Here is a 26,761-nt window from a genome sequence, read left to right as displayed (position 1 = left end):
AGGATGTGAATTTCCCAGAAGATTCTCACTTACTCACCCTTCCCCCTGTTGGAGAGGTTCTTCTGGCTCTTTGCTGTGCCCATACAGCCCGGTGCTCAGCTTCCCTCTTCCCTGATCTCCGTAGCCCTGCTGCCTTGATGAATCCTGACATGGTTTCTCTGTTGATTGGCCCGAAGGGACAGTGTTTACTAACCTTTTTGTTTTCTCTCTGTGAGAGTGGAGTACATTTGCTGCTTTTATTCTGACATATTGGCCCCTCCCACTCTCTCCTTTTTGAAGGGCCATTTTGTCAAATATAGAATTCTTTGATGAAGAGTATTTTCTTTTTCTGTCAGCACTTTAAATATGTCAATTGACTTATTTCTAACTTCCATGGTCTCAGAGAAGAAATTGGCTATTAATCTTATTGAGAATTTCTTTTCTGTGACAAATCTTGTTTTGCATCTTTTCAGGTTCTCTTTATCTTTATTTAAATAGTTTAATTACAATGCTCCTTGGTGTGGGTAGAGTTTTGCTAAGCCTACTTTTAGTCAGTTGAGCTTCTTGGATGTATAGATTCATATGTTTTGTCAAATGTGAAACATTTTTAGCCATTATTTTTTCAGATGTTTTTTCTCCTTTCTCTCTCCCCCTTCTTTGACTTCCATAATGTATGTATTAATCCGCTTGTCATGTTATCCTACAGGTCTCGTATGCTCTGTTCACTTTTCTTCATTATTCTCTCCTCCTGCTCCTCATACTAGATATTTTAAATTTTCCTATCATCAAGTTATCTGACTCTGCCTTCTGCCTGCTCAAATCCGCTGTTTAACTCTTCTAGTGAATTAAAATTTCAATTTTACTTTTCTATTCTAGAATTTGTTTGGTTCCTTCTTATTTCTGTATCTTTATTTATATTTGAATTTTGTTCAGATACAGTTTTAGGAGCTTTTCTTTACTTTTTATTTATGTTTTCAGTTCTTTAAGCATATTTAAACAGCTGTTATAAGTAATTATTTCAGTGAAATCGTGGGAACAAAAGTCAAGTTACATGAACCAAAGAGTGAAAAGGAGTTGTGGGAATGAAAATAGGGAGTATCAACAACTTTTCTCAAGGCTTATTTTAAAGGGTATTAAAAAATGGGATATTGTAGTTCAATAGAAATGTGTGACTAAGGAAGGTTTTTTAAATGGCATAGTTTGGGCTGAACTGCCCAATACCACAGCCACTAGTTACATATGGCTATATAAACTTAAATTCATTATAATTAAATTATAAATTAAGTTCTTCAGTTATATTAGCTACATATGACTACTGTATTGGACAGCACTGAAAACTCCTCTCATTTGCACCATCTTCCCTTTCTTTCTTCCAGTTACAAATAATAAAGCATCTTTTCTCTAATTAAATATTAATTCCTATCATTCATGCTCTGGATCCCATTCCCTCTCCATTTTTTTTTTTTTTTTTTTTTTTTTTTACTTACCTAAGTCCTATGGTTATTATCTCTCTCTCTCTCCCACCTCATTATCAGTCTCTCCCTCTCTGCTAGATCGACACACTCTAGTACAGTAGTACTACCTCATTCCTGGTTTCACTTTCTATGCTTTCAGTTATTCATGGTCAATCATAATCTGATAATATTAAGTGAAAACTTCCAGAAATAAACAATTTAAAAGTTTTAAATTTTGTATCATTATAAGTGGTGTGATAACATCTCACACTATCCCACCTGGGATGTGAATCTTTCCTTTGTCCAGCATATCCACACTGGATATGCTACCTGCCCATTTGGCACTCAGCTGTCTCAGTTACCAGATCAACTGTCACAGTTTTGCAATGCTTGTTTTAAAGTAGCTTTTATTTTAGTTAATAAAGGCCCCAAAGTGCTAGAGTAGTGATGCTGGCAATTTGTATGTGCCAAAGAGAAGCCATATAGTGCTGCTTTTAGTGAAAAGGTGAAAATTCTTGAATTAATAATGAAAAAAGTTGTATGCTAAGGTTGCCAAGATTGATGGTAAGAACGAATATTCTGTCTATGGAATTGTGAAGAAGGAAAAATAAATTCATGCAAGTTTTTCTGTAGCACCTCAAACTACAAAGGCTATGGCCACAATGTATGATAAGTGCTTAGTTAAGACGAAAAAGGCATTACATTTGTGGGTGGAAGTTAAAAACAGAAATGTGTTTCAATTGACAGTAATCAGCTTCAGTACTATCTGTGCTTTCAGATTTCCACTGGTTTTGGAATGTATCCTGCATGGATAGAGGGGACTACCGTATAGTGAGAGAAGTTTGCGGATTTTACAATAGTGTAATGAGAGTTTTTGTCTGATGGTTTCAATTTTCTGATTCAGATCTGAGTAAAGGCCATTAGTGTTATGGAGGTGGGTGCGCTGGGGTAGGAGGTTTGAAGGAAAGGAAAAAATGTATGAAATTGTTGATTCAAAGGGTAGAAAAACAAACTTTTCTGAGAAATGGAATAAGACTGATGAACAGCACAGAGGACCCACGTGAGGTTTCAGATCATGAATTCCAAGAAAAGTCAATTTTCTTGTTTTTTTGTTGTTTTTTTTTTGTCTTTTGATTTTCAATTTGCAAAGATTTTTAAAAATTATCCTGTTACTGGGAATACAGTGTAATGTGCACCACTCTTGAAAGTTTGGTGCGTTTCCATCTAGACTTCTTATTGGTTTGGTGTGTTTCCATCTAGTCTTCTTTCTCTGTATTTGCATACACTTTCATATAAATATATTACTTTAATAACTAAAAATTGTTATTTGTTAACTTTATTTTAAAATAAAAAGAAAGAGATGGGTAGAGAAAAATAAAGCAATGAAAGGGGAATGCAAGATTGGTGAGTGAACCAGGAGGCAATGGTGTTTGGAAGTCAAATAGAGTTTTAAGAAAAGGATGGTCTAAGGGGTCAGATAGTGCAAATGGTAAGAATAGTGTCTGAATCCCATCCATATTTCCATTCCTCACCCTTGAATGGCTAGGAAGTCTTCATCTGGCTGACCAGGTAGGCAGACTGGCTTGGAAGTTGTTTTGAGATGCTATAGCTAGAAGGTTCTATTGTAGACTGGAAGACAGCCCAATATGGGAAGTGCCAGAGGAGATACAGTTTGGAACTCACTTTCTTTAATTAACCTCTGATTCTTGAAAGAATGAACAAAAGTTTTTTTTGGTTTGTTTGCTTGTTTTTTAAATCTGAAAACAAAACGTATCTGTAACATTTACTCTAATGCAGTCTGACTCAGTATCATATTGCTCCACAGGTTTTAGCTACTTTTCCTTAATGAGGAGATGGATGCTTGACATTACAGCAGATGATTCATAAACTTCATATGGCTAACTTCTTAGGTTGGAGCACATTTAGTAAAGAAGTAGCTCAGAGCAAATGAAGATGTGATATCAGGTTTGGGACCTTCAGTGAAAATGGAAGTGGTCAGGCACTGCTAGTTCCATTCATTCAATTGTAAAAGCTAGATTCTAAAGTACAGGAGCAAAGCTGCAATGGGAGACGGACCTAACATGCAGAAGTGAAGTGGAGAAAGAGACTTGAATCAGAGCAAGAGAGCATCAGGGGCTAAGAGAGGAGGTTTCTGAGTAGTTGCTGGAGACACCTTTATGGTATCAAACATTTGCATATTTTTGGATGATTGTGTGTTAGCATATTGTTTTAGCTAAGCTTTCAGGAATGAGACACAAGATCAGGAAAGAAAGAAAGGATTTAAATTATCTATTTCTTTTGATAGTGTCTTAGTCCACTTTGCTTGCTATAAAGGATTACCTGAAGCGGGGTCATTTATAAATAAAGGAGATTTATTTGGCTCATGTTTCTTCACACTATATAAGAAGCATGGCACCAGCATCTGCTTCTACTGAAGGCCCAAGAAAGCTTTCAGTTGTAATGGAAGGTGAAAGGGGAGCAAGTGTGTTACATGATGAGAGAGGGAGCAAGAGAGAAGGAGAGGAGGGGTGCCATGATCTTTTAAACAATCAGCTCTTGTGTGAAGTAATAGACCAAGAACTCACTCATTGCTGAGCGGACAGCACCAAGCCATTCGTGAAGGATCTACTCCTATGACCCTCCCATTAGGTGGCACCTCCAGCACTGGGGAACAAGTTTCAGCATGATATTTGGAGGGGACAAAAATTCAAACTACATCAGATAGCATGAAAGTGTTGGAGGCTGTATTAGTTTGCTAGGGCTGCCATTATGAAGTACCATAAACTGAGTGACTTAAACAACATAAATGTATTGTCTCATAATTCTGGAGGCCAGAATTCCAAATCAAGGTGTCAGCAGTTTTTTGTTGTTGTTGTTGTTGTTGTTGTTTGACTATGAAGAAAGACTCATTAAGGAGTATACAGGAAATGAGGAAGTAAAGAAAGTAGATGTCGGCAGGACTTTAAAAATACTTTGCCATTGAAGAAGACAGAACAAGGGATTGCAGTAGCTTGAGGGTCACAGGAGAGAGAAAGGAGAGACTTGATCATGGCTTACATGGGGAAAGGAACAAGCAAAGGAGAAGTAGAAGATCCAGGAGGAAGAGGAAATTCAAATCTATCAAGAAGTGGGAGAAAGTATGAACCTTGAATTGGAGTAGGAGCACTTCCCCCTCTGAGGCTCCAGGGCTTGGTAGATGTGGATAAAGAATGGAATTTTAAAGGATGAGAGTCTTTGTAGAGTAGTGGTAAAAGGAATTCTGAAGCTAAACTGTATGAGCTCAAATTTCAGCTATGATGTGTGATCCTTAGAAAATGATATAATATCTAAGAGTTGAAGCCTTAGTTATTTCATATATACAATGAAATTAATAGTAATATCTGTCTCATAGGGATTTTGAATTAATGTCTTATAAATGCTATGCAAGTTTTTGACAATATTATTCTTATTCTGTGAAATCTGAGTTGAATGCAGTTTTTTAGAGTGAGGAGGTAAGGAACAAATGAGGCTTGAGGAGTGTAGTGAAAGTCTGGAATTTTCACCAAGAGGAACAGGATTGAAAGCTATCGAACCAAATAGCACTGAGAACACAATGAGACTGGAAAATTGAAATTTGAAGAAGCAACACTACAGAAGGCTGTACAATTTTCCCCAGCTGTGTTCAACCACAGTTTAAGATCAGAAGAGGCAGATTATAAGATACACCTAGGGAGGTTACTGGTACCCAACTTTAGTGAACATGAGACTCACTTGGAGGGATTGTTATATTGCCCATAGGTTGCTGAGCCCACACCCAGAGTTTCTGAATCTTCAGGTGTGGAGAGATTCCCAATAATTTGCATTTCTACAAACTGCTAAGTGAATTCTGATGCTGCTGGTGGAAGCAATATACTTTGAGGACCACTGATTTCCATGAAGTTATTATGGAGTGGGAGTGGTGAAGGGGATGCATTGTGTAGAATAGAGTAACAGGCAAGAATACATGAGAGTGCAGGATATTTGTAAAAGAGTAGTTCAAATGCTGACCATGGCAGTGAGGGAATTTGGACCAGATAGGGAAAAGGATGGAGTCAGGATGGACCTGATTTAAAAAGGTAAAGGAGGGTAGGGATCTTCACAAGGACATAGCACTTATCCCAGTTTGTAATTCTACATGTTTTCTTTTTGTTGTTGTTGTTGTTGGTTTACTTGTATGTTGCTTCCTCTCCCGACTAGATTCTAAGAGGACAGGCACTATGTTGTTTTGTTTATGACTCTTTCCAACACTCAACATGTAGTATGTGTTCAATACAGCTTTGTTGATTGTATGGGTGAAAAAAAAAATGCATGCTTTCACCTCTGACTCTTCTTCTTTAAGCTCTCCTCATTCCTTGAGATTCAGACCAAGCCTAAACTCTCCTATAACACTTTCTCCAGTGATTAATAAATCTAAACTCCTATAGTTGTTAAAGTCTTACAGTATAGTTAACTTTTTTGATGTATAGATTAGTATAATCACCACCGCAATTAGGAATTAGAGCAGTTAACTTTCTTGCTATTCCCACCCTCTTTGAACCACTGATCTTGTTCTCAATCCCTATTATTACATCTTTCCTAGAAAAAAAGATGCATATATATGTATACATATTCTATGATTTACGTAAGTGATATCTACATATAAATGGAATAATACAGTATGCAATCTTTCAGGATTAACCTTTTTCACACAGCATAATTCTCTGGAGATTCTTCTAAGTTGTTGTATGTGTCAATAGTTTACTGTTTTTAGCGCTGAGTAGTATTTCATGGTATGAATGTATCACATTTTGTACAACTTTTCACTGTTAAAGGGAATTTAGATTTTATCCAGTTATTGGCTCTTATTAATAAAATTGCTACGACTATGTGTATAGAGGCATTGATTGATTGATTGATTGATTGAGGCAGAGTCTCGCTCTGTCACTTAGGCTGGAGTTCAGTGGCACGATCTTGGCTAACTGCAACTTCTGCCCCCCAGGTTCAAGTGATTCTCGTGCATCAGCCTCCTGAGTAGCTGGGATTACAGGTGCCTGCCACCACACTAAGCTAATTTTTGTATTTTTAGCACAGATACGTTTTGCCATATTGGTCATGCTGGTCTCAAACTCCTGACCTCAAGTGATCCACCTGCCTTGGCCTCCTAGTGTGCTGGGATTACAGGTGCTGTGTAGAAGCTTTTGTGTGAACATCGTTCACATTTCTCTATGGTAGATACCTAGAACTAGGATTTCTGGATCATACAGTAAGGAGATATTTAACTTTATAAGGAACTGACAAGCTTTTTTCCAGAGTGTCTGAACCATTTTACATTCCCATCAGCAAAGTGTGAGTGATTTAGTTGTTCCACATCCTTGCCAGCATTTGGTGTTACCACTGATTTTTAAAGGAAGGCCATTGTGACAGGTATGTAACGATATCTCGTTGTAATTTTGATTTGCATTTTCTAAATGGCTAATAATGTTTAACATCTATCATATGTTTATTTGTCATTCTTATATCTTGTGTTGTGAAATATCAGTTCAGATTTTTTGCCTATTTTTAATTGGGTTGTTTTTATTTTGTTAAAATTTAAGTGTTCTTTATGTATTTTGGATACAAGAGTGAAGCCTTGACTACTACGGTCAGTCCCAGGCTCTCTGAGGAAATTATATTTAGGCTGATACTTGAATGTAGCATAGAAATCAGCCATATTAAGAAAGCTACAGGACAGCTTCAACTGCAGGTGTAAATACCTTGAGACAGGAATGATCTCAGTGTATTTAAGGAATAAGAAGAAGACAGTGTGGCTGTAGTATACTAAAAAAGATGAAGAATAATAAGAAATGAGTTTGTAGATATAAAGAAGGATAAGTAAGATCATGTAGAGTCTCGCAAGCCATGGTAGGGAATTTTTATTTAGTTTTACTCACAGTGAGGAGCTGTTGCAGAGATGTGGCATGGCTTACATTGTATTTTAAAAGGTTACACTTGTTGTTATGTGAATCACATGTTATGAAAGGAACAAGATAGGTGACGATTGTAGTTTTTCAAGTGACAGAAGATAATGGCACAGACTATGGTGGTAGCATATACTTTTCAGGTAGATCCCTCAGAATTTTGATGATGGATATGAGATGTGAGGGAATGAGAATAATCAAAGATAACTCTTGAGGTTTTGGCTTTCATAACTGGTGGCACTCTCTAGTGAGAAAAGGAAGACTGAAGAGGAGAAGGTTTGAGTGAGAGGTCAAATATTTATTTTTAATATGTTGAGTCTGAGATAAAAATTAGACAAATGGAGGTGCCAAGAAGACTGTTGAATAAGTCTTGAACTCAATGGAGAGGTTGGAGAGAAGTTCATGTAAACAGAACAGCATGACAAAAGATACAGAGCTATGAAAGTATGAGGTATGACCAGAGGTGAGCAAGTGGTTAGGTTTGACCAGTATATATTTTGTAGAACCAGAAAGAGTAAGAGACATTGCTGGAAAGGCAGGCCAGGGCTGAGTTAGAGAGGGCTTAGCTGATGGGGAAATTTTTGGAATTTATTATTTGAATATGAGAGAGCCATTACAGGTCTTTGACAAAAGGTGTGACATGAACAAAGAAAGATTTTTGAAAGATTAATATCACATAGCCAAAACAATGTCACAAAAGAAAAACAAAGTTGGAGAACTCATACTTACTGGTTTCTAAACTTATTACAAAGCGTAGAACTCAAGACTGTGTGGCATTGGCATAAGGATAGGCAGATAGATCAATAGAATAGAATTGAAGATCCAGAAATAAACCCTCTCATTTTGGTCAATTGATTTTCAACAAAAGTGCCAAGACCTTTCAATGGAAAAAAAATGGTCTTTTCAATAAATGGTGCAGATGCAACTGAATATCCACATACAAAACTATGAAATTGAACCTCTAACTCACAACATACAGAAAAATCAAAATCAACTCAAAATGGATCAAAGACCCAAATATAAAAGCTAAAGCTATACTTCTAGGAGAAAATAAATGAGCAAACATTCATAACCTTGGATTAGGCAATGGTTTCCTTTATACACCACTAAAAGCATAAGTGAACAAATAAATTGAAATAGCTTAAAATTTAAAGTATCCTTTAAAGGACACCATAAAAAGTGAAAAGGCAATCCACAGGACATGAAATAATTCCATAATCATATGTCTGATAAGGGACTTGTATCCAGAATCCATAAGGAACTATTGCTTGATGTCATTGTTATTTGACAATGCTATTATCAAAAAACACATAACCCGATTTAAAATGGGCAAAGGATTTGAATAAACATTGCTCCCAAGAAGATGTTAAAATGGCTATTAAGCACAAGAGAAGATGCTCAATATTGTTAGCCATCAGAGAATTGGAAATAAAAACTGTAGTGAGATAACACTTTTCACATGCTAGGATAACGAAAATAATTTTTTTAAAAAAGCAGACAATAGTTAGTGTTCATGCAGATGTTGAGAAATTGGAACCCTAATATGTTGCTGGTGAGAATGCAAAATGGTGCAGGTGCTTTGGAAGCAGTTTGGCAATTCTTTAAGTGGTTAAACACAGCGTTACCATAAACTCAGGAATAAATGAAAACATATATCCACATAAAAACTTGTAAACAAATGCTGATAGCAGCACTATTCATAATAACTAAAAAGTGGAAATGACCCAAATGTTCATCAACTGAAGAATGAATGAATAAAATGTGGTATATCTATTCAATGGAATATTTGTCAATAAACACAATTAAGTATTGATATGTGCTACAACGTGGATGGACAATGAAAACATATTAAATAAAAAATCAGTCACAAAATGAAATGTATGATATAATTCAATATCTATGGAATGCCCAAAGTGGACAAGTCTATAGCGACAGCAAGTAGAATATTGATTACCTTGGGTGGGGTGTGGTGGGGGTGGGTGGGTGGATGAGAGGGTGAGGGCAGTACAGGAGTTCTTTTGGTGGTAATGAAATGCAAAATGAATCGTGGTGGTTACAAACTTCTGGTAATATACTAAAAAACATTGAATTGAACATTTTAAATGGTTGAATTGTATTGTATGCAAATTATATCTCAATAAAGTTGTTAGAAAAGATTAATGTAACATTATTTGGAAGATGAATTGGAGAGGGCAAGGCTGGAGGCAGAGAAACATGTTAGGAGGCTTTGTAATGGTTCAGTTAAGAAAACAAGGGTCTAAACTAGGGCAAGAGTAATGATAATTGAAAGGAGAAGAGGATGGTTCTAAAATATAATGTAGAGGTAGAATCAATAAGATCTGCCATTTGGTTAGATGTTGAATTACGAAAGTGGAGAAGTAAAGAAGATTAAAGTTTTGAGTCTGAGTAAGTACAAGAGTGATAGTGTTATTTCTAGATAGACACTGGGAGCACAGATTGGGAAAGAGGGTGGTTTTTCAAAGGAGGGAGGTGAGTTCATACAATCTATTTTCCTGGTGCTGTCAGGACAATCTTTAAAATATATTCAGTATCTAATAGAATATTTGGAGTTGGAGCTGAGTAACAAGGTGAGTCTGGCTGGAACTAAGTATTTAAGAGTCATCGATGCACAGATCATAGTTGACATCAGAAAGGTGACTAAAGGTTCCAAGGAGAGAGTATGGAAAGAGAGAAGAGAACTGAGACAGAACTTTGTGCAAACAACTGCATTTAGGAGACAGCAGCTGGAAAAAATAAACCAAAGCAGAGAACCTCACCCTGCCTCCCCCCGTCCCCTGCCTTCCCCGCAAAGATAAAGAGGATATTAAAGGCAGGAAAAAAAAAGTAGCAAGGCTGCCTTACCAGAGTATTGGACCTGGGCCTTTGAGGAAAGGGAAAGCAGAAAAGAAAGGTTGAGGGTGTCCCAGGAGGGAGAAGCTCAAGGTCACAAAAATAAAATGATGGAGAAAGGATGAAGATCTTAAAGAGGATGGGATTCACTCACCACTGCCTCTTGGGGAGACCTGGGAATTGAGAGAAATTTCTGACTCAGTGCAACTGGAGGTTCCTTGTTACACTTCCTAGGTGAGGTGCTCACTTATCAGTGGAACATCCCAGAGAGATCTGGCCCTGGGCCCAATGACTCTGCTTGTGTTTCCTGGATCTATTATTCTGCAGTGGATCCCATCAAGGTAAATACAAGATTGGCTACTTGGAAGTGGGTCAAACTCCCGGCACAAAGAAGCTATTAACCAGGTGTAGTAAGAAGCTTGCTCCTGAGATACTACAGCCTAGAATTTGGGGAACATTCCTCAAAAGCTGGACTTATTTTAATAGACAGGAAGAGGGAGGAAGGGAATGGGCAGCACCAGATACTTGTCACGAAGATTTTCTTTCTTATCTTTTCATTTTGGATCCTATATAGTAACATGCTCTCATTACAAAAAAAAAAAACACAAACACACAAGCAAACAGAAAACACAAAAGAAACCTGGGGTTGGTTGTACAGAGATTGAGGCTCTAGTCCCAAATTTGGTTATAGCATGCTTTTAGAATGACCTTAAATAAATCATTCTGCCTCTGTTTCCTCATCTGGAAAATGGATTTATCGATCTAGCCATCCATCTACAGCCAGCCATTAACAATCATTTATTGAGTGCCTACCATATTTTAGACATTTTACTTGGTGCTTTGGATGATATAAATTTAAGATACATTTCCACCTTCAAAGAGTATTGTCTAGTTAAGCAAGAGAGAACCTGGAGAAGGCATCACAATGGGAGGTGCATGTACTCTTGGCCTTAAAAGCTGAGTCACATTATGCCATCAGATAAGCGATATGATGATGGGGAGGGCATTGCAGGCAGAGGAAACAGCACAAAAAAGACACTAGGTTGTAAAGATGCTGGGTAGGCTAAGAGGTCAATAAATACTTTAGCCTAGATAAAGCATAGGTCAGATAGTGCATCTTAACTAAGTCCCAAGATAATTGTTAGAATGAATTCAAATAACATAGTGGGGTACTTATAAATGTAAGATATCATGAGGAAATGCTGAGAGGCACAGTGGGCTTGTATGAGAAACTGGCTCCCTGCAGAGTACTGCTACCCAGAAACAACTCCATCTCTTTCTGTCTCTCCCACTTCCTCCCTTCCTCAGGACATGTATAGTGGCCTGGTGGGGCCCTTGACTATCTGCCGAAAGGGCATCCTGGAGCCCCACGGAGGACGGAGTGACATGGATCGGGAATTTGCGTTGTTGTTTTTGATTTTTGATGAAAATCAGTCTTGGTATTTGGAGGAAAATGTGGCAACCCATGGGTCCCAGGATCCAGGCAGTGTTAATCTACAGGATGAAACTTTCTTGGAGAGTAATAAAATGCATGGTCAGTAGTAAAAAAACCTACTCTTTTTCCAAAGCAGTCCCTACTGGTTACATGGGGATATCTAATAGGCCTATTACTATCTAAGGGAACATAATCCCAGAAAGGACACGAACATGGTAAGGTGAAATGAGAATGAGTCAGAAGAAGCATTTCCTACTATCGTACATTTACATATACAAAGGCAGATATGTGGTCCAGGTTAGATTGGGTGCCCAGAAAGCAGGAAGTTGACTGTGTAAAGTTGCCATGGTGATACCAGCAAATTTTAACATATTAGAGAAGGCAAAATGGACATGTATGACCTTCAATGTACTTGTCAAGCTGACTGCTTAGTGCCTCTCTATTTTAAAACCCTGAGTTTAGTCTCCCAATATCATCTTATTTATTTACTGCTCTAAATTTGGGACCAGTTATCTCAATGGATTCCAATACAGCCAGATGAAAGCTTGTATTTTAGTCGCTTTTTAAAAGAGTTTCCATTTATAGATGGAAGAATTGAAGAAGACAGCCTCAGTGAGAAGCCTACTGGATTTATGTCAGATACAGGGAAGAACTTTCCAGTACTTGAATGGATTTTGGAGAGAAATTGTGCATCAAAGCCTTCCTTTGCTCGAGAGATCTGTGTAGCTTTTCAAAAACAAGAGAAAGAGGGGAGAGCATAAGTGCAGTAGAATGAAGTGATCTCTCACTATTCCTTCTAGCCCAAGATTTCTTTGATCTGAGGATGTGTACCTTTGATAGTGATTCTAATGGAACTAAAAAGTAGTATATTATTATCCCACAGATTTTAGCTATTTCTCCGTGATGGAGTGATGAATGATTCACATTACAACAGATGATTCACACACTTCACAGGGCAGATATTTTAACACCTGTCAGATCAAAGAAATGACCCAGGACAAAAAGGGAAAGAGGGCACAGTTACATCCTGTTAATGCAGGGGTTTGGCTAATGCTTACTTTCTTCTGTTTGTTTATGTGTCTATCCACACTCTTCAGGTATAAATATACCTACCTTTCCATCTAGCAGGTATTTGTTGTGCAGTTTCGGAGTGCTAGCACTGGAGATATTTGCATCTGAGGGGTAAATAAATAATATCCCTCTCTTCCTTTTCAGGTTCCTGAACCAACTGAGAAAGACAGATGCTTAAGATCAAATGTGAACCTTATTACTAAGAAGGCTAATGGAAAAACTGATTTCAGTTCTACAACTAAATAGGCTTACTCACACTTCTCTGGCAACAGATAGACATTTCCACCTTGTCATTGACATAGATGGACAGCAATACTCTCCTCTTTGGCAGAGGGAGAATCATACCCACAGTGAAATAATGAATCAGCTATTGCCCATTTCTGTGGCCCGACTGATGAGTGAGAGGAAAGATCAATAAGAGGATGAGTTGATCATGTTTAGTTTCCTCTCTGAAATCCACAATTTGATAGACACAGAGATGGATTATAAATGATTGCTTCCTCTCTTGAGGAATAAAGTGGAAATTATCTTCCCTCTGTAAGAACATGAGAAGTGGGGGAAAATTGTCCAGGGAAAAGTCCTGGAAGTGTGAATTTTTATAACAATAAGTACTTTGATGTCCTTGGAGCATAAGATGTGGCCTGGGAAGAGACCCATACATTAATATCATTATTAATCCCAGGCATTAATATCACTATTCTATGCATTAATGTTATTAATTCCATGAATGTGGCAGGTCTTTTTTTTTTAACATTTAATGTTGACTCAGCTGTCTACTGGGTGTTCTGAAAAAACACAAGGAAGCCATAGTAATGCAGTGTATACATACATCCTTTTCTGCATATTAGGAACCTATAGTCTAATTAGAGATGTAAGCTTTCACACATGAAAAGACAGGTAAATGTAGAAGACAATTTCTTATGAGTTCCAATGAGTCATGAGACAGTACTGGAGGAGTTCACAGGTGGAAGGGCATGCAGGGAATGAGAGGTATGGAGAGGAACTAGGAGATCAGGAAAGTCTTTCTGGGGGAGTGAAGACTTGACTAGGCTTTAAAAATTTTATAAAAGAAGGCAGGATTTCTAGTAGGGAATCTTAGAAACACAAGGACAAAAAGAACATGCATAGACCATTTGAGGGATGGTGAAGAAATCACCCTAATTAGAATAAGCGTGTTGGGTAGTGGGAGTTAAGTCTGGGAAGGTGGTTTGAAGTTATATTTTGAAGGATCTTGTTGGGTGAAGTAAGGATCCATGGACTTGCTCTTTGGAGCAGGAGAGAGTTATTAAAATATTTGAAGCAGCAGAATTATGTCATCACATTCAGTTATTTAGAGAGATAATTTTGATAATATCAATGTAAGAAGATACCTTGAAAAGGGACAGATGGAATAAAGATGAGACAAATTAGGAGCCCATTGCTATCTTCGAGAAAAAAGATTCGGACCAGGTCAGTGGCAACGGGAAGTCAAAAGGAGAGATGTAAGAAGCTGCTTCTTCTTCTTCTTCTTCTTCTTCTTCTTCTTCTTCTTCTTCTTCTTCTTCTTCTTCTTCTTCTTCTTTTTTTTGACAGCAATCAATGGGAAACTCTATGCCAACCTTAGGGGTCTTACCATGTACCAAGGAGAACGAGTGGCCTGGTACATGCTGGGCATGGGCCAAGATGTGGACCTGCATACCATCCACTTTCATGCAGAGAGCTTCCTCTATCGGGTGAGCTGGAAAGGGGGCTGAGTCCCTCAAGGATGATTAGAACAGTGGTTTAGCAGCAATTGAGAAAAAGGGTAATAGCGTGGAACAAGGTAACAATTAGTTAAAAGAGCAGAGGTCTAGTACATGGAGCACTGAGCTGGAAATTTTAGTCTGGCTGTATATCTCAGGGTCAATAACTTCCTGCTAGGCCCTAGCTTTCTCTTCTGATGTGGAAGAGAAAAAATGGTCCATTTATCGGTAAGGAGACTGAAGGAATCAATATCAAGACTCAATGTCAAGGATTCAATGTCAAGGAATCAATGTCAAGGACTTGAGACTCAATGAGCAGTGATTTTTAAGAACAAGGAATTTCAGAGTGGCATCTCAGAATTGCTGAAAGTCCTTAATCTATTAAAAGAAGAGCTTCAACTTAGAGGGCACATGAAACAATATGTAGATTTTGAAAACAGTTTAGTCTTAGGTAAAGGAGGAAGAGTTGGGGGCACTGATATAGACTTCGAGATTTAGAAGTGCTGAAAAAGACAATGGCAAAGATAACTTTATTTCAATCAATTTCTTTTTTCTTTTTTCTTTTTTTTTTTTTTTTTTTGAGAAGGAGTCTCGCTCTGTCGCCCAGGCTGGAGTGCAGTGGCCGGATCTCGGCTCACTGTAAGCTCCGCCTCAGCCTCCTGAGTGGCTGGGACTACAGGCGCCTGCTACCTCGCCTGGCTAATTTTTTTTGTATTTTTTGGTAGAGACGGGGTTTCACCGTGTTAGGCAGGATGGCCTCGATCTCCTGACCTCGTGATCCGCCCGTCTCGGCCTCCCAAAGTGCTGGGATTACAGGCTTGAGCCACCACACCCGGCCTATTTGAATCAATTTCTAAAGGAAATATATGCCTCATTCATAGGGGTCAAAGTTTACACCAAATTCCTCATATTTTAGCCTGCTGAAAATTATAAAGACACTTGTTTTGAACTCTCTAAAGTAACCTAGAAATTATCTTACTTTGGGACACTTTAAGAGGAGAAAGTCACCTCTGTTGATTTAGTTTCTGTGGGTGGGTTCATTGGAGATACGAATAAAGTGGACTTTCTTTTTTTTTTTTTTTTTTTTTTGAGATGGAGTCTCACTCTGTCGTCCAGGCTGGAATGCAGTGGCGTGATCTCAGCTTACTGCAAGCTCCATCTCCCAGGTTCACACCATTCTACTGTTTCTGCCTCCCGAGTAGCTGGGACTGCAGGCGCCTGCCACCACGCCAGGCTAATTTTTTTTTTTTTTGTATTTTTTAGTAGAGACGAGATTTCACTGCGTTAGCCTGGATGGTTTCGATAAAGTAGACTTTTAAAGCCATTCACTGGTCTAGGAATCTTGGAGTCTCAGCTCCCTAATGTGGACATCACAAATTTTTAGTTCCTGAAAGCTCTAAGATGATCTTTATATCCTTCACTTCCTCTTCCTCATTCCCAATCTCTCTTGCAGAATGGTGAGAACTACCGGGCAGATGTGGTGGATCTGTTCCCAGGGACTTTTGAGGTGGTAGAGATGGTGGCCAGCAATCCTGGGACATGGTTGTTGCACTGCCATGTGACTGACCATGTCCATGCTGGCATGGAGACCCTCTTCACTGTTTTTTCTCGAACAGGTAAGTCCTAACTTCCCCAAAACGATCATCTTTTAACACTTTAGCCTATAGGAACCAGATAATACCAAAAAGCCTCTTGATTGTCTCCTTCTGATCCCAGAATAAGCATGTCTTAAGACAGAGCATAGACTCCCTCTAGATATTGCCCCAACCAATATTTCTAATCCTCCATTCCACCTGTCCCTCCATTGCCCCAACTGATATTTCTAATCCCCTGACACTTGTCCCTCTCCTAATTACTTCAAAACCTGTTGAGCTCGCATGGGTTGACCCAGCCTGAAACTGGTTTGGTTCTATGCATTGAAGTCTAGTGCAGGTCTGCTTCTTTTAAAATAAATTTAACTTATATACACATGTATTACTTGACTGTATTAGAGTAACTGATTATTTCAAGGAATATTGCTAATTAGATTTTCTAAAAAGAGAATAAAAATAAGTCTAACAGTCACCCATTAAATTAATTTGTTTTGAGGGGTTGTGAAAGGCAATTCTTTCCTTTTCTTTTCTTTTTTTTTTTTTTTCTTAGAGTCAGAGTATTGATCTGTCACCCAGGCTGGAGTACAGTGGTGCAATCATAGCTCATTGGAGCTTCAGACTCTTAGGCTCAAGCGATCCTCCCACATCAGCCTCCCAAGTAGCTGGGACTGCAGGAATGTGCCACCACACAAGGCTAATTTTTATACTTTTTGTAGAGAAGAGGGTCTACCTATGTTACGCAGGCTGGTTCCAAACTCTTGGCCTCCTTCTGCAGCAGCAATCCTCCTGCCTTGGTCTCCCAAAGTGCTGGGATTGCAGGCATAAGCCACTGCACCTGGCCTAGCTTTTATCTTTAGGCACAGGGTTTTGCCTAGGCTGGTTTCAAATTTCTGGGCTCAAACCATCCTTCCACATCAGCCTCCCAAGTCACTGGGATTACAGGAATGAGCCCCCACATCTAGCAAGACAGTTCTTTTTGGTTTTTGAATATCTTCATCTAAGGCTAGAAAGAGATATTGACCTTCAATTACAGCTTATCTCAGAGTTACTACCAAGGGTGGAAAAAACTTTTTCTTTATATTTTATATGGAGAGGGAGCAGCTGGGGCAATTTCTTTACCAGCCACTCTTTGTTCTTCACCAAAAAATGTAGATGGGTAGGCTGTGTTGGCTTTTGTGTCTTTGGGTAATTAAAGGGTCAAATATCTTACTTCTTAAGGTTCTTGACCCGAGTCTAGCTGCCAACACTATTTGCCTTCCAAGAAGCCCTATAGAGCCTTTTGGGGTCCACAGAAATCAAGGCTGTTTTTTGTTTTTTTTTTTCCCCCTATGCTTTTAAAGAATATATAGACACTATTTAAACAAAAATGGTATTCTGGGGTTGTCAGTCACTGGCACTCTATCAACAGGAATAGTGAATGGGAAAATGTCTTTGAATATTCAAATAAACTTAGCAAATGAGGGTAGAGAATACAAATCTTCTGTTTACCCTCAGGGAGGGAGATGAATGATTGTACATTATGACTTCCTATATCATTTAAAAGATTTATTCTCTGTCAACTAATACTCCTAGAATGCAGCTTCCACTTAACTACTCAGGAGCTATTCCCTAGCACCCAGATTTACAGAAACTTCTTTGTTTTGTTGTAAGTACATAGAACAAAAGTCAAGTGATCAATTGATACATCATCAGGGAGATATAGATCCAAGACAACAGGTTTTCTCTATATGTAGTAATGGGTTATCCCAAATATGAGCCATCCAATATATGAGACCATTTCAATACATATTGCCAGGGTACTTCCATGAGGAAGTATAGCTCATGTCTCTCTGTGACAATGAGCCAGCCCATAAATATTTTCTATTTGCCTTTTTGGTTTTTTTTAAACCCACTATGGCCTAATTTCATGTTGTTTCAACTCCATATGCGTTCACAGGTCAACAGGAAGGAAGAATTGAAAAGATAGAGGGAAAAGACTAATTCTTGAAACAAGGTTTCTGATAAGGCAGCAGGAATGAGAATCAGAGCTAACATGAAAGATTAGTGCAAGAGTGGAGGAAAGTAATCTTTCTACTGTAAGAAGAAAGAAGACAGAAAATATAAGGATCAATGTGTAGGTTTGGCCAGGGGGTTTGACAGACTGACAGAGAATTTCAGCCTATGGTCTTTCTCTTCTCTCTGATGGAGCAAATAGAGTCATCTGCTGAGAATGAAGGGCAGGTGATAGGGTACAGGGTTTGAGAAAAGTGGACAAAAGTTTGAAATAGCCACTCTGGTGAATGGAAAATAAATTATCGCCAGGCAGCATTGATGATTTAGCTGAAATTGGACACGAAGAATATTAATCTTTACAATTGTGTGATTTTCTCTGGCAGCATTCAGCATACCATACAAAATACAGGGAAATTACAGTTACTGGAGTTTGAGTAGATTATTGCAACACTCTTGGTAGATTAGGAGTTGAAGTGATAGACCTTGGAGTCTCACTTGGTCAGGAATGGAAGAAAAGACAGGATGAAGCTATTAGGTTGAGGAAAAAAATTGAAGGGTTTGAAAGCTAGAGGTCTCATGGCAGGGGAGGATAACAAGTTTTTGAAATACAGTATATTAGAGCACTGAAAGGATGGGAGGTTGTTGTTAGATTTTAGATTTCTGAGATGTAACAATTCTTGACAACAAGGTTAATGTGACCACTTGAGTGGTTGGTAGAATTGGAGTAGACATCAAAGTTATTGGAGTTAAAAGGTCCAGAAACTGTGAGGCTTGAGTATTTGATAGGTCAGCACCCATGGCTGGAATTGAGGGAGAGGAAGACTGAGCCAGCTACTAAAGACTTCCATAAATGAAGAGAACTCCTAGCTAACAATAATAAGAAATGATTGTAGTTCTAGCCAAATAATATGAGCCTCAGAAGAGATATATCTTTACAAAAAGAGGAGAAACAATTATCTCAAAGAAGCATTGAGGGGATGCAAATGAAGTATGGTCCTCAGAGAAGAACTCAGCTTTATTAAATCAAGGAGAGGAAGAAGTGTTCTGAGAAGATGTTGAATGTGTAGGGAAGTATGTTTGACAAGGAGCAGGGATTTCCTGAAGGAAGTGTGGCAAATAGTGGGAAAAAGAGCAATAATGGGGATAGAGGAAGTGCCAAGAAATATATAAATAATAGCAGAGGGGTGATTTACATTTTGGACTCCAAGCCTGTTATCTTGCCCATATTTCATGTCACTGTTCAAAATCAAATCAACATGCTAATATTGACTTTGACTATAAAGTAGTAAATTCTACCTTTATTTTGCTTACTTTATCACAGAGAAATTCTGCAACCAATGTTGACCTTTCATAGGGGGTCTATGAATTGGTAGGAAGAGCAACAAGGCTAACCTCTTGTCTTTTTTCCCCCCAACCAGAGCACTTAAGCACTATCACCACCATCACTAAAGAGGCTGAAAAAGGTACGTAAAATGATGCACAGACTGGGTAGTTATACGTAGTGTGTCTGTGTGTAGGGTTGGTTGAGGTACATTTAGGGAATGGGACTTATGTGACTGAAAGTTAGAATACATCAGCAGAAAGTATCCTGAGACGTCCGCAAGACTTCAGAAGCCAAAGAATGAAGGTTTAACTTCCCTCAGCAGGTTAATTCTCTCTGGCTTCCACCCCAGACCTCCTGAGTTGGGGAAAACAGCCTCCTCCCCATTTAAAGGCTGCTGTTTTAGCTTTTCATCTAACATGTGAGAGGAGAAGAAAATTCTAGATGCTAGTCAAAAACCAAATACTGCATGTTCTCACTTATAAATGGGAGTTAAGCTATGAGTATGCAAAGGTATACAGAATGGCATAATGGACATTGGAGACTCAGAAGCAAAGAGAGTAGAAGAGCAGTTAGGAATAAAAAACTACCTATTAGGTACAATGTACACTACTTGGGTAATGGGTGCCCTAAAATCTCAGACTTTACCACTATACGATTCATCCATGTAACCAAAAACCACTTGTACTTGTACTCCTAAAGCTGTTGAATATATATATATGTAAAATCTAGGTCCTGCTGGGTTGGACATGGAAAAGTTGTAGCACAAATATGAATTCCCCCTAGGGACAGTGTGAAACTAGATGAAACACCACATGTTCTTCAACAGCTATTTTTATTCTTGCCTCTTACCCTTTCATCTATGGAATACCAAGGACTTAAACCTTTGGAACCAGCCATTTCTGACATTGAATACTATAGAGATTATTTTTCTGCACAGCCCGGGTCCAAATAGTGTGTTATTCTCCACCTCATTTGTCTCTGGACTAGGAAAGATCCAGAAAGTTATGAGAGCTAAAAAGAACATTAGAGATAATTAGTAGTTTAGTCTGAGGTTTTACAGCTGTTTTGGAGAAGTCTTAATGATCTGCCTAAGTATCACATGGACTGTTAACCAGGGGACCAGGATATGCCCTGGAGGGGTTAGGAAGAGGTAAGGTGTGATTGTGTGGGTAGGCCTTCAGGCCATATCTCTTTCAACCTGAGAAACTCAATTATTTTATATATATTTAAATATATATTTGCATTCATACGTACTTTGTGTGTATATTTGTATATATACATACATATTTTGTGTACATATATATATTACTCATAAGCTATCATTTGTTAAAAAGTTTTCACAATGGGGAAAAAAGCCTTTGAAACTGTTGTTCTAATAAAACCCAATAATTTTCTACATGACAAGCTGAGAAATTGAAAGTGATTTGTTCAGTGTCACAAAAGGAGTATGTGGTAGAATGTAAACTCAGAACCAGGAAGTTTTGAGCTTCTATTTGAACTCATTATATTCTGTCTTCTCTCAGTTGTGTTATAACATTAATTCATCCAGTTATACAATCATCAAAGAAGTGTCAGGTACCAGGGATATCAAAACAAGTAAGACATAGTCGCTATTTTTCAGCGTCTAAAAATGGAATGAGGCAGAGAAATAATAGTTGCAATGCTGGATGCTGTGTGCTGTACAAAAAGGGCAAACAATAATAACAGTTAACATTTATTGGGCACTTCCTGTCTGCTAGGTGCTATACTAGATATTTTATAAGTATTGATTCACTTAAATTTTACAATATGCCTTTGTATTAGGTATGGTTATTATTCTAATTTTATAAAAGAGGGAACTGAAGTTTAGATGGGAAGTGAGGGATTGGGTCACTTGGTCCAAGGTCACACAATAAGTAAATTTTGGGAGTACAAGGTACAGGTGCTTGGAAAACATAAAGGAAAGAACAATCAATTTTCTAATGAAGTCAAAGAAAACATTGCAGAGACATGTAACATTTAAGGTAGGGCTAGAAAGATAAGAAGGAGTAAAGTGTGTTCAGACAAAAGGATTAGCATAAGCAAAGTCTTAGAAGCCTGAAAGCGGATCACTGTTTATGAGGAGGAAAGAATGAGTTACTATGGCTGAAAAGTAGTAGATAGGACTAGAAGGATAGATTAGAGCCTGATAGTGAGAGTTGGAATGTCTGATTTAAAAGTCTGAGCTTTTCTCTGTAGGCTAATTGGGAATAATCAAAAATTTGTATGCCAAGAACTAACAATCAGATATTTCACTTGGAAAGGTCTATGTGACATCAGTGTTAATATGACCCAAAGAGGTAAGACTGGACAGCCTAGTAGTAGGTTCTTGTCATAGTTTAATGGTCAAAATTGCTATTGATAAGCTGGATGATTGAGTCAAACTTCTTTCTGAAGTTTCCCTTATTGCTTCCAATTCTACCCTCTGAAACCATACAGAACAAGTAAAATTCATCCTTTTTTATATCACAGTCCTTTAGATATTTGAGAAAATGTATCAAGGGCCTTCCCAATCTGAGTCTTAGCTCTTTCCATGGGTGGCCTGGGGCCTCAGTGATTCTCAAGGACCCTTATAGCTGTAGCATCATGTTTCCTTGATTCTTTACTTTAACCTCTAAATCCGTTTTCATCAGCTGGTTTTGTGAAGGATAAGGACAGGTCTCCTGTCCTATTTGGATTGACTTGTTTTGTCAGGTGATGACTATAGAAAGTTACCTTTTAGAGTACTCTCCATCTCAGGATGCCCATTTTTTTCTTTCTCAATTTCAGCAGTGACCCCCAGAGACATTGAAGAAGGCAATGTGAAGATGCTGGGCATGCAGATCCCCATAAAGAATGTTGAGATACTGGCCTCTGTTTTGGTTGCCATTGGTGTCACCCTCCTGCTTGTTGCTCTGGCTCTTGGTGGTATGGTTTGGTACCAACATCGACAGAGAAAGCTACGACGCAATAGGAGGTCCATCCTGGATGACAGCTTCAAGCTTCTGTCTTTCAAGCAGTAACATCTGGAGCCTGGAGATATCCTCAGGAAGCACATCTGTAATGCACTCCCAGCAGGCCATGGACTAATCACTAACCCCAGTGTCAAAGGGGCATGGGTGGTGGGGGGCGGGAATTAAGCTTATCTGGATATTTCTTTCTTTATTTATTTTACATGGAAATAATAGGATTTTACTTTTTCTTTAGTTTCTTTGCTCTACTTGGGCACCTGGGGCTAAGGGAATACTTTAGTATCAGTATCTTACATCACAAATTTCAACAGCTACATTATATTGCCTTCTGACACTTGGAAGGTCTTGAAATTTCTAGAAATGTATCCTTCTCACAAAGTGGATACTAAGAGAAAAACTCATTGATTGGGTTTCTACTTCTTTCAAGGACTCAGGAAAGTGCACTTTGAACTGAGGCCAAGTGAGCTCTTAAGATAACCCACATTTAAACTAAAGGCTAAGAATTTAGGCTTGATGGGAAATTGAAGGTAGTCTGAGGACTGGGAATCCAAATTGAATTTTGATTCTCCTTCGCAGTGAACTACTTTGGAGAAGTGGTGAATGGGTTGTTGCTGCTGTGAGCACGTACAACCTCTGGAGCCAGAAGCTCCTCAAGAAAGGCAGTCCTCCAGGTTCCTGAACAGTGGCACTGAAAGGAATGTTGAGTCACCTCTTCAAGTTTTAGACAGCAAACCCTATCCATTAAAGTACTTGTTAGAACCCTGAAAGACTGAATTTGGTGATTTTTGATGGTCTCTGTGACTTCTGTCTCTGTGATTGAAACAGAAAACACTTAGGGGGTGAGTGAGTATAGTATGCATTTGTCTAGCCTTTGTAGAACCTACAAGTTTTTGTTTTAGAAATGAGGAAACTGTTCCAGAGGAAGCATCAAAGAGTGTTGGGTACCACCCTAGAAAAGGAGCTATCGCATAAATGACAAAAATTTTCTGCATGCCAAGAAAATTTGTCAGAGGGAAATAGAAGTCTGAGATGAGAGTCAAACGTGTCCAGTGGGACAGGAGAAGTAGGACTATATCTTGTGGGGCCTTTTTGGCAGTGGTGGTGTGAAAGGTCTAGTTGCAACTTTGGGGGCTTCCTTATAGGATGGAGTCATTCTTTCTGGTATTTTACAGCAATATTCCTTTGTTACATGCAAATTTGAGCCTCTGTAAAATATTGGTTAGAGAGCACAGATAAGTGATAAATTTTAAATTGGGTAAGATGGCCCACCCCACTGAAGTATCCATAATACTGTACCACATGGCAAGTGGAGAATAGAAGAGATATCAAGGAGAGTAAAGATGATAATTCAATTATGCACTGTTTTACACTTTAAAAAGCATTTTAATTCCTGATTGCATTGGGATTACCTCAGAGCAAGACATTTTACATTTGAGTGATGTTATACCCTTAATACATTTGAATGAACAAAACTTATGGACATTAAGTAACTTCATCCAAGACCCCTCAGCTAGAAGTTGAACAGGGATTCAAATATTCATCTATTTGACTCCAAATACCTATTTCATCCTCCTATATCATGAAAACATCCACTAATCTCCATCCACCTTACCCATATTGATTCCAGCTTTTCTGTCTGTCCAGCAATCTGTCTGTCTAGATAGCAACCTCTTGCAGATAAAATGTAGAAACCCACAGAGCTGGTGTTCAGTTAAAATATAATGTTAAAGTTTGGAGGGGAAAACACAATCCAGAGGGTATTATTCCTCTTATTTTTTCATGGTCAGTGGGATCCTGGAGAGCTTTACTGAGAATCTCAGAAATACAATGTGGGTGGAAGGGGGATTTAGATGGCTAGTTATCCAAGGGTTAGTATTTAAGCCATTGCAGAATCAATGCATTTAACAGCAGCAGAACTCTTTTGGCCTGCAGTTAACATGGATGTTAATGAAGACCAAGTACATGCTAGGAATTCCAGTCAATTAATGGTTATATTTTACATGGAACTGGGAGGTTCTTAGCTTGGTCTCAGTTGTAAATCTAAGAGACTAGGAGTGGTAGACGAGATGGAGTGCATTTCTTCTTATTCTGTAATCTTACTCCAGGTCAAGGAATAGAAACTCAGAGCCCATGTATTTAAGAAAGAAATGTATTTCTGTTGTAAGTTTGCTCCAAGTAGGGATGCAAGTAGCTATTTTTGATAGTCAAGTGACATTGCCATTTATTCAGTTGCTCAAGTTGGAATTTTTTTTTTTTTTTTAATACTTTAAGTTCTAGGGTATATGTGCATAAGGTGCAGGTTTGTTACATATGTATACTTGTGCCATGTTGGTGTGCTGCACACATCAACTCGTCAGCACCCATCAACTCCTCATTTACATCAGGTATAACTCCCAATGCAATCCCTCCCCACTCCCCGCTCCCCATGATAGGCCCCAGTGTATGATGTTCCTCTTCCTAAGTCCAAGTGATCTCATTGCTCAGTTCCCACCTATGAGTGAGAACATGTGGTGTTTGGTTTTCTGTTCTTGTGATAGTTTGCTGAGAATGATGGTTTCCAGCTGCATCCATGTCCCTACAAAGGACACAAACTCATTCTTGTTTATGGCTGCGTAGTATTCCATGGTGTATATGTGCCACATTTTCTTAATCCAGTCTGTCACTGATGGACATTGGGGTTGATTCCAAGTCTTTGCTATTGTGAATAGTGCCGCAATAAACATACGTGTGCATGTGTCTTTATAGCAGCATGATTTATAATCCTTTGGGTAGATCCCCAGTAATGGGATGGCTGGGTCATATGGTACTTCTATTACTAGATCCTTGAGGAATCGCCATACTGTTTTCCATAACGGTTGAAGTAGTTTACAATCCCACCAACACCAACAGTGTAAAAGTGTTCCTATTTCTCCACATCCTCTCCAGCACCTATTGTTTCCTGACTTTATAATGATTGCCATTCTAACTGGTGTGAGAAGGTATCTCATTGTGGTTTTGATTTGCATTTCTCTGATGGCCAGTGATGATGAGCATTTTTTCATGTGTCTGTTGGCTGTATGAATGTCCTCTTTTGAGAAATGTCTATTCATATCCTTTACCCACTTTTTGATGGGGTTGTTTGTTTTTTTCTTGTAAATTTGTTTGAGTTTTTGTAGGTTCTGGATATTAGCCCTTTGTCAGATGAGTAGATTGCAAAAATTTTCTCCCATTCTGTAGGTTGCCTGTTCACTCTGATGGTAGTTTCTTTTGCTGTGCAGAAGCTCTTTAGTTTAATGAGATCCCATTTGTCAATTTTGGCTTTTGCTGCCGTTGCTTTTGGTGTTTTAGACATGAAGTCCTTGCACATGCCTATGTCCTGAATGGTATTACCTAGGTTTTCTTCTAGGGTTTTTATGGTATTAGGTCTAACATTTAAGTCTGTAATCCATCTTCAATTAATTTTCGTATAAGGAGTAAGGAAAGGATCCAGTTTCAGCTTTCTACTTATGGCTAGCCAATTATCCCAGCACCATTTATTAAATAGGGAATCCTTTCCCCATTTCTTGTTTTTCTCATGTTTATCAAAGATAAGATGACTGTAGATGTGTGGTATTATTTCTGAGGACTCTGTTCTGTTCCATTGGTCTCTATCTCTGTTTTGGTACCAGTACCATGCTGTTTTGGTTACTGTAGCCTTGTAGTACAGTTTGAAGTCAGGTAACGTGATGCCTCCAGCTTTGTTCCTTTGACTTAGGATTGTCTTGGAGATGTGGGCCCTTTTTTGGTTCCATATGAACTTTAAAGCAGTTTTTTCCAATTCTGTGAAGAAACTCATTGGTAGCTTGATGGGGATGGCATTGAATCTTTTTTTTTTTTTTTTTTTTTTTTTGAGACAGAGTCTCGCTCTGTCGCCCAGGCTGGAGTGCAGTGGCGCAATCTCGGCTCACTGCAAGCTCCGCCTCCCGGGTTCACGCCATTCTCCTGCCTCAGCCTCCTGAGTAGCTGGAACTACAGGTGCCCGCCACCGCGCCCGGCTATTTTTTTTTGTATTTTTAGTAGAAACGGGGTTTCACCGTGGTCTCGATCTCCTGACCTGGTGATCCGCCCGCCTCGGCCTCCCAAAGTGCTGGGATTACAGGCGTGAGCCACCGCGCCCGGCCGGCATTGAATCTTAAATTACCTTGGGCAGTATGGCCATTTTGAGGATATTGATTCTTCCTATCCATGAGCATGGTATGTTCTTCCATTTGTTTGTGTCCTCTTTGATTTCACTGAGCAGTGGTTTGTAGTTCTCCTTGAAGAGGTCCTTTACATCCCTTGTAAGTTGGATTCCTAGGTATTTTATTCTCTTTGAAGCAATTGTGAATGGAAGTTCATTCATGATTTGGCTCTCTGTTTGTCTGTTACTGGTGTATAAGAATGCTTGTGATTTTTGCACATT

General features: G+C 38.7%; 1 protein-coding gene across 4 annotated transcripts in view; it reads left to right on the top strand.

Annotated features, from left to right (window-relative positions):
- HEPH (hephaestin) overlaps positions 1–23,108 on the top strand; it is a 100,063-nt gene extending 76,955 nt beyond the window's left edge. For 3 of the 4 annotated variants that reach the window (XM_025373228.1, XM_025373231.1, XM_025373230.1), the window contains 6 exons: positions 10,472–10,578; positions 11,546–11,771; positions 14,316–14,455; positions 15,918–16,080; positions 19,467–19,511; positions 22,160–23,108. In XM_025373228.1, coding sequence (XP_025229013.1) covers positions 10,472–10,578; positions 11,546–11,771; positions 14,316–14,455; positions 15,918–16,080; positions 19,467–19,511; positions 22,160–22,392 — 914 coding nt within the window. In that variant the 3' untranslated portion in view covers positions 22,393–23,108. The remainder of the gene's footprint in view (positions 1–10,471; positions 10,579–11,545; positions 11,772–14,315; positions 14,456–15,917; positions 16,081–19,466; positions 19,512–22,159) is intronic. The other variant, XM_025373229.1, reaches the window with a different exon arrangement.
- Positions 23,109–26,761: the final 3,653 nt, after the last annotated feature.

This window comes from Theropithecus gelada, chromosome X (genome assembly GCF_003255815.1).
Source record: "Theropithecus gelada isolate Dixy chromosome X, Tgel_1.0, whole genome shotgun sequence".
Taxonomy (NCBI): Eukaryota; Metazoa; Chordata; class Mammalia; order Primates; family Cercopithecidae; genus Theropithecus; species Theropithecus gelada.
The sequence above is the reverse complement of the archived record's forward strand: the minus strand, read 5'-3'. Positions and strand labels throughout refer to the sequence as shown.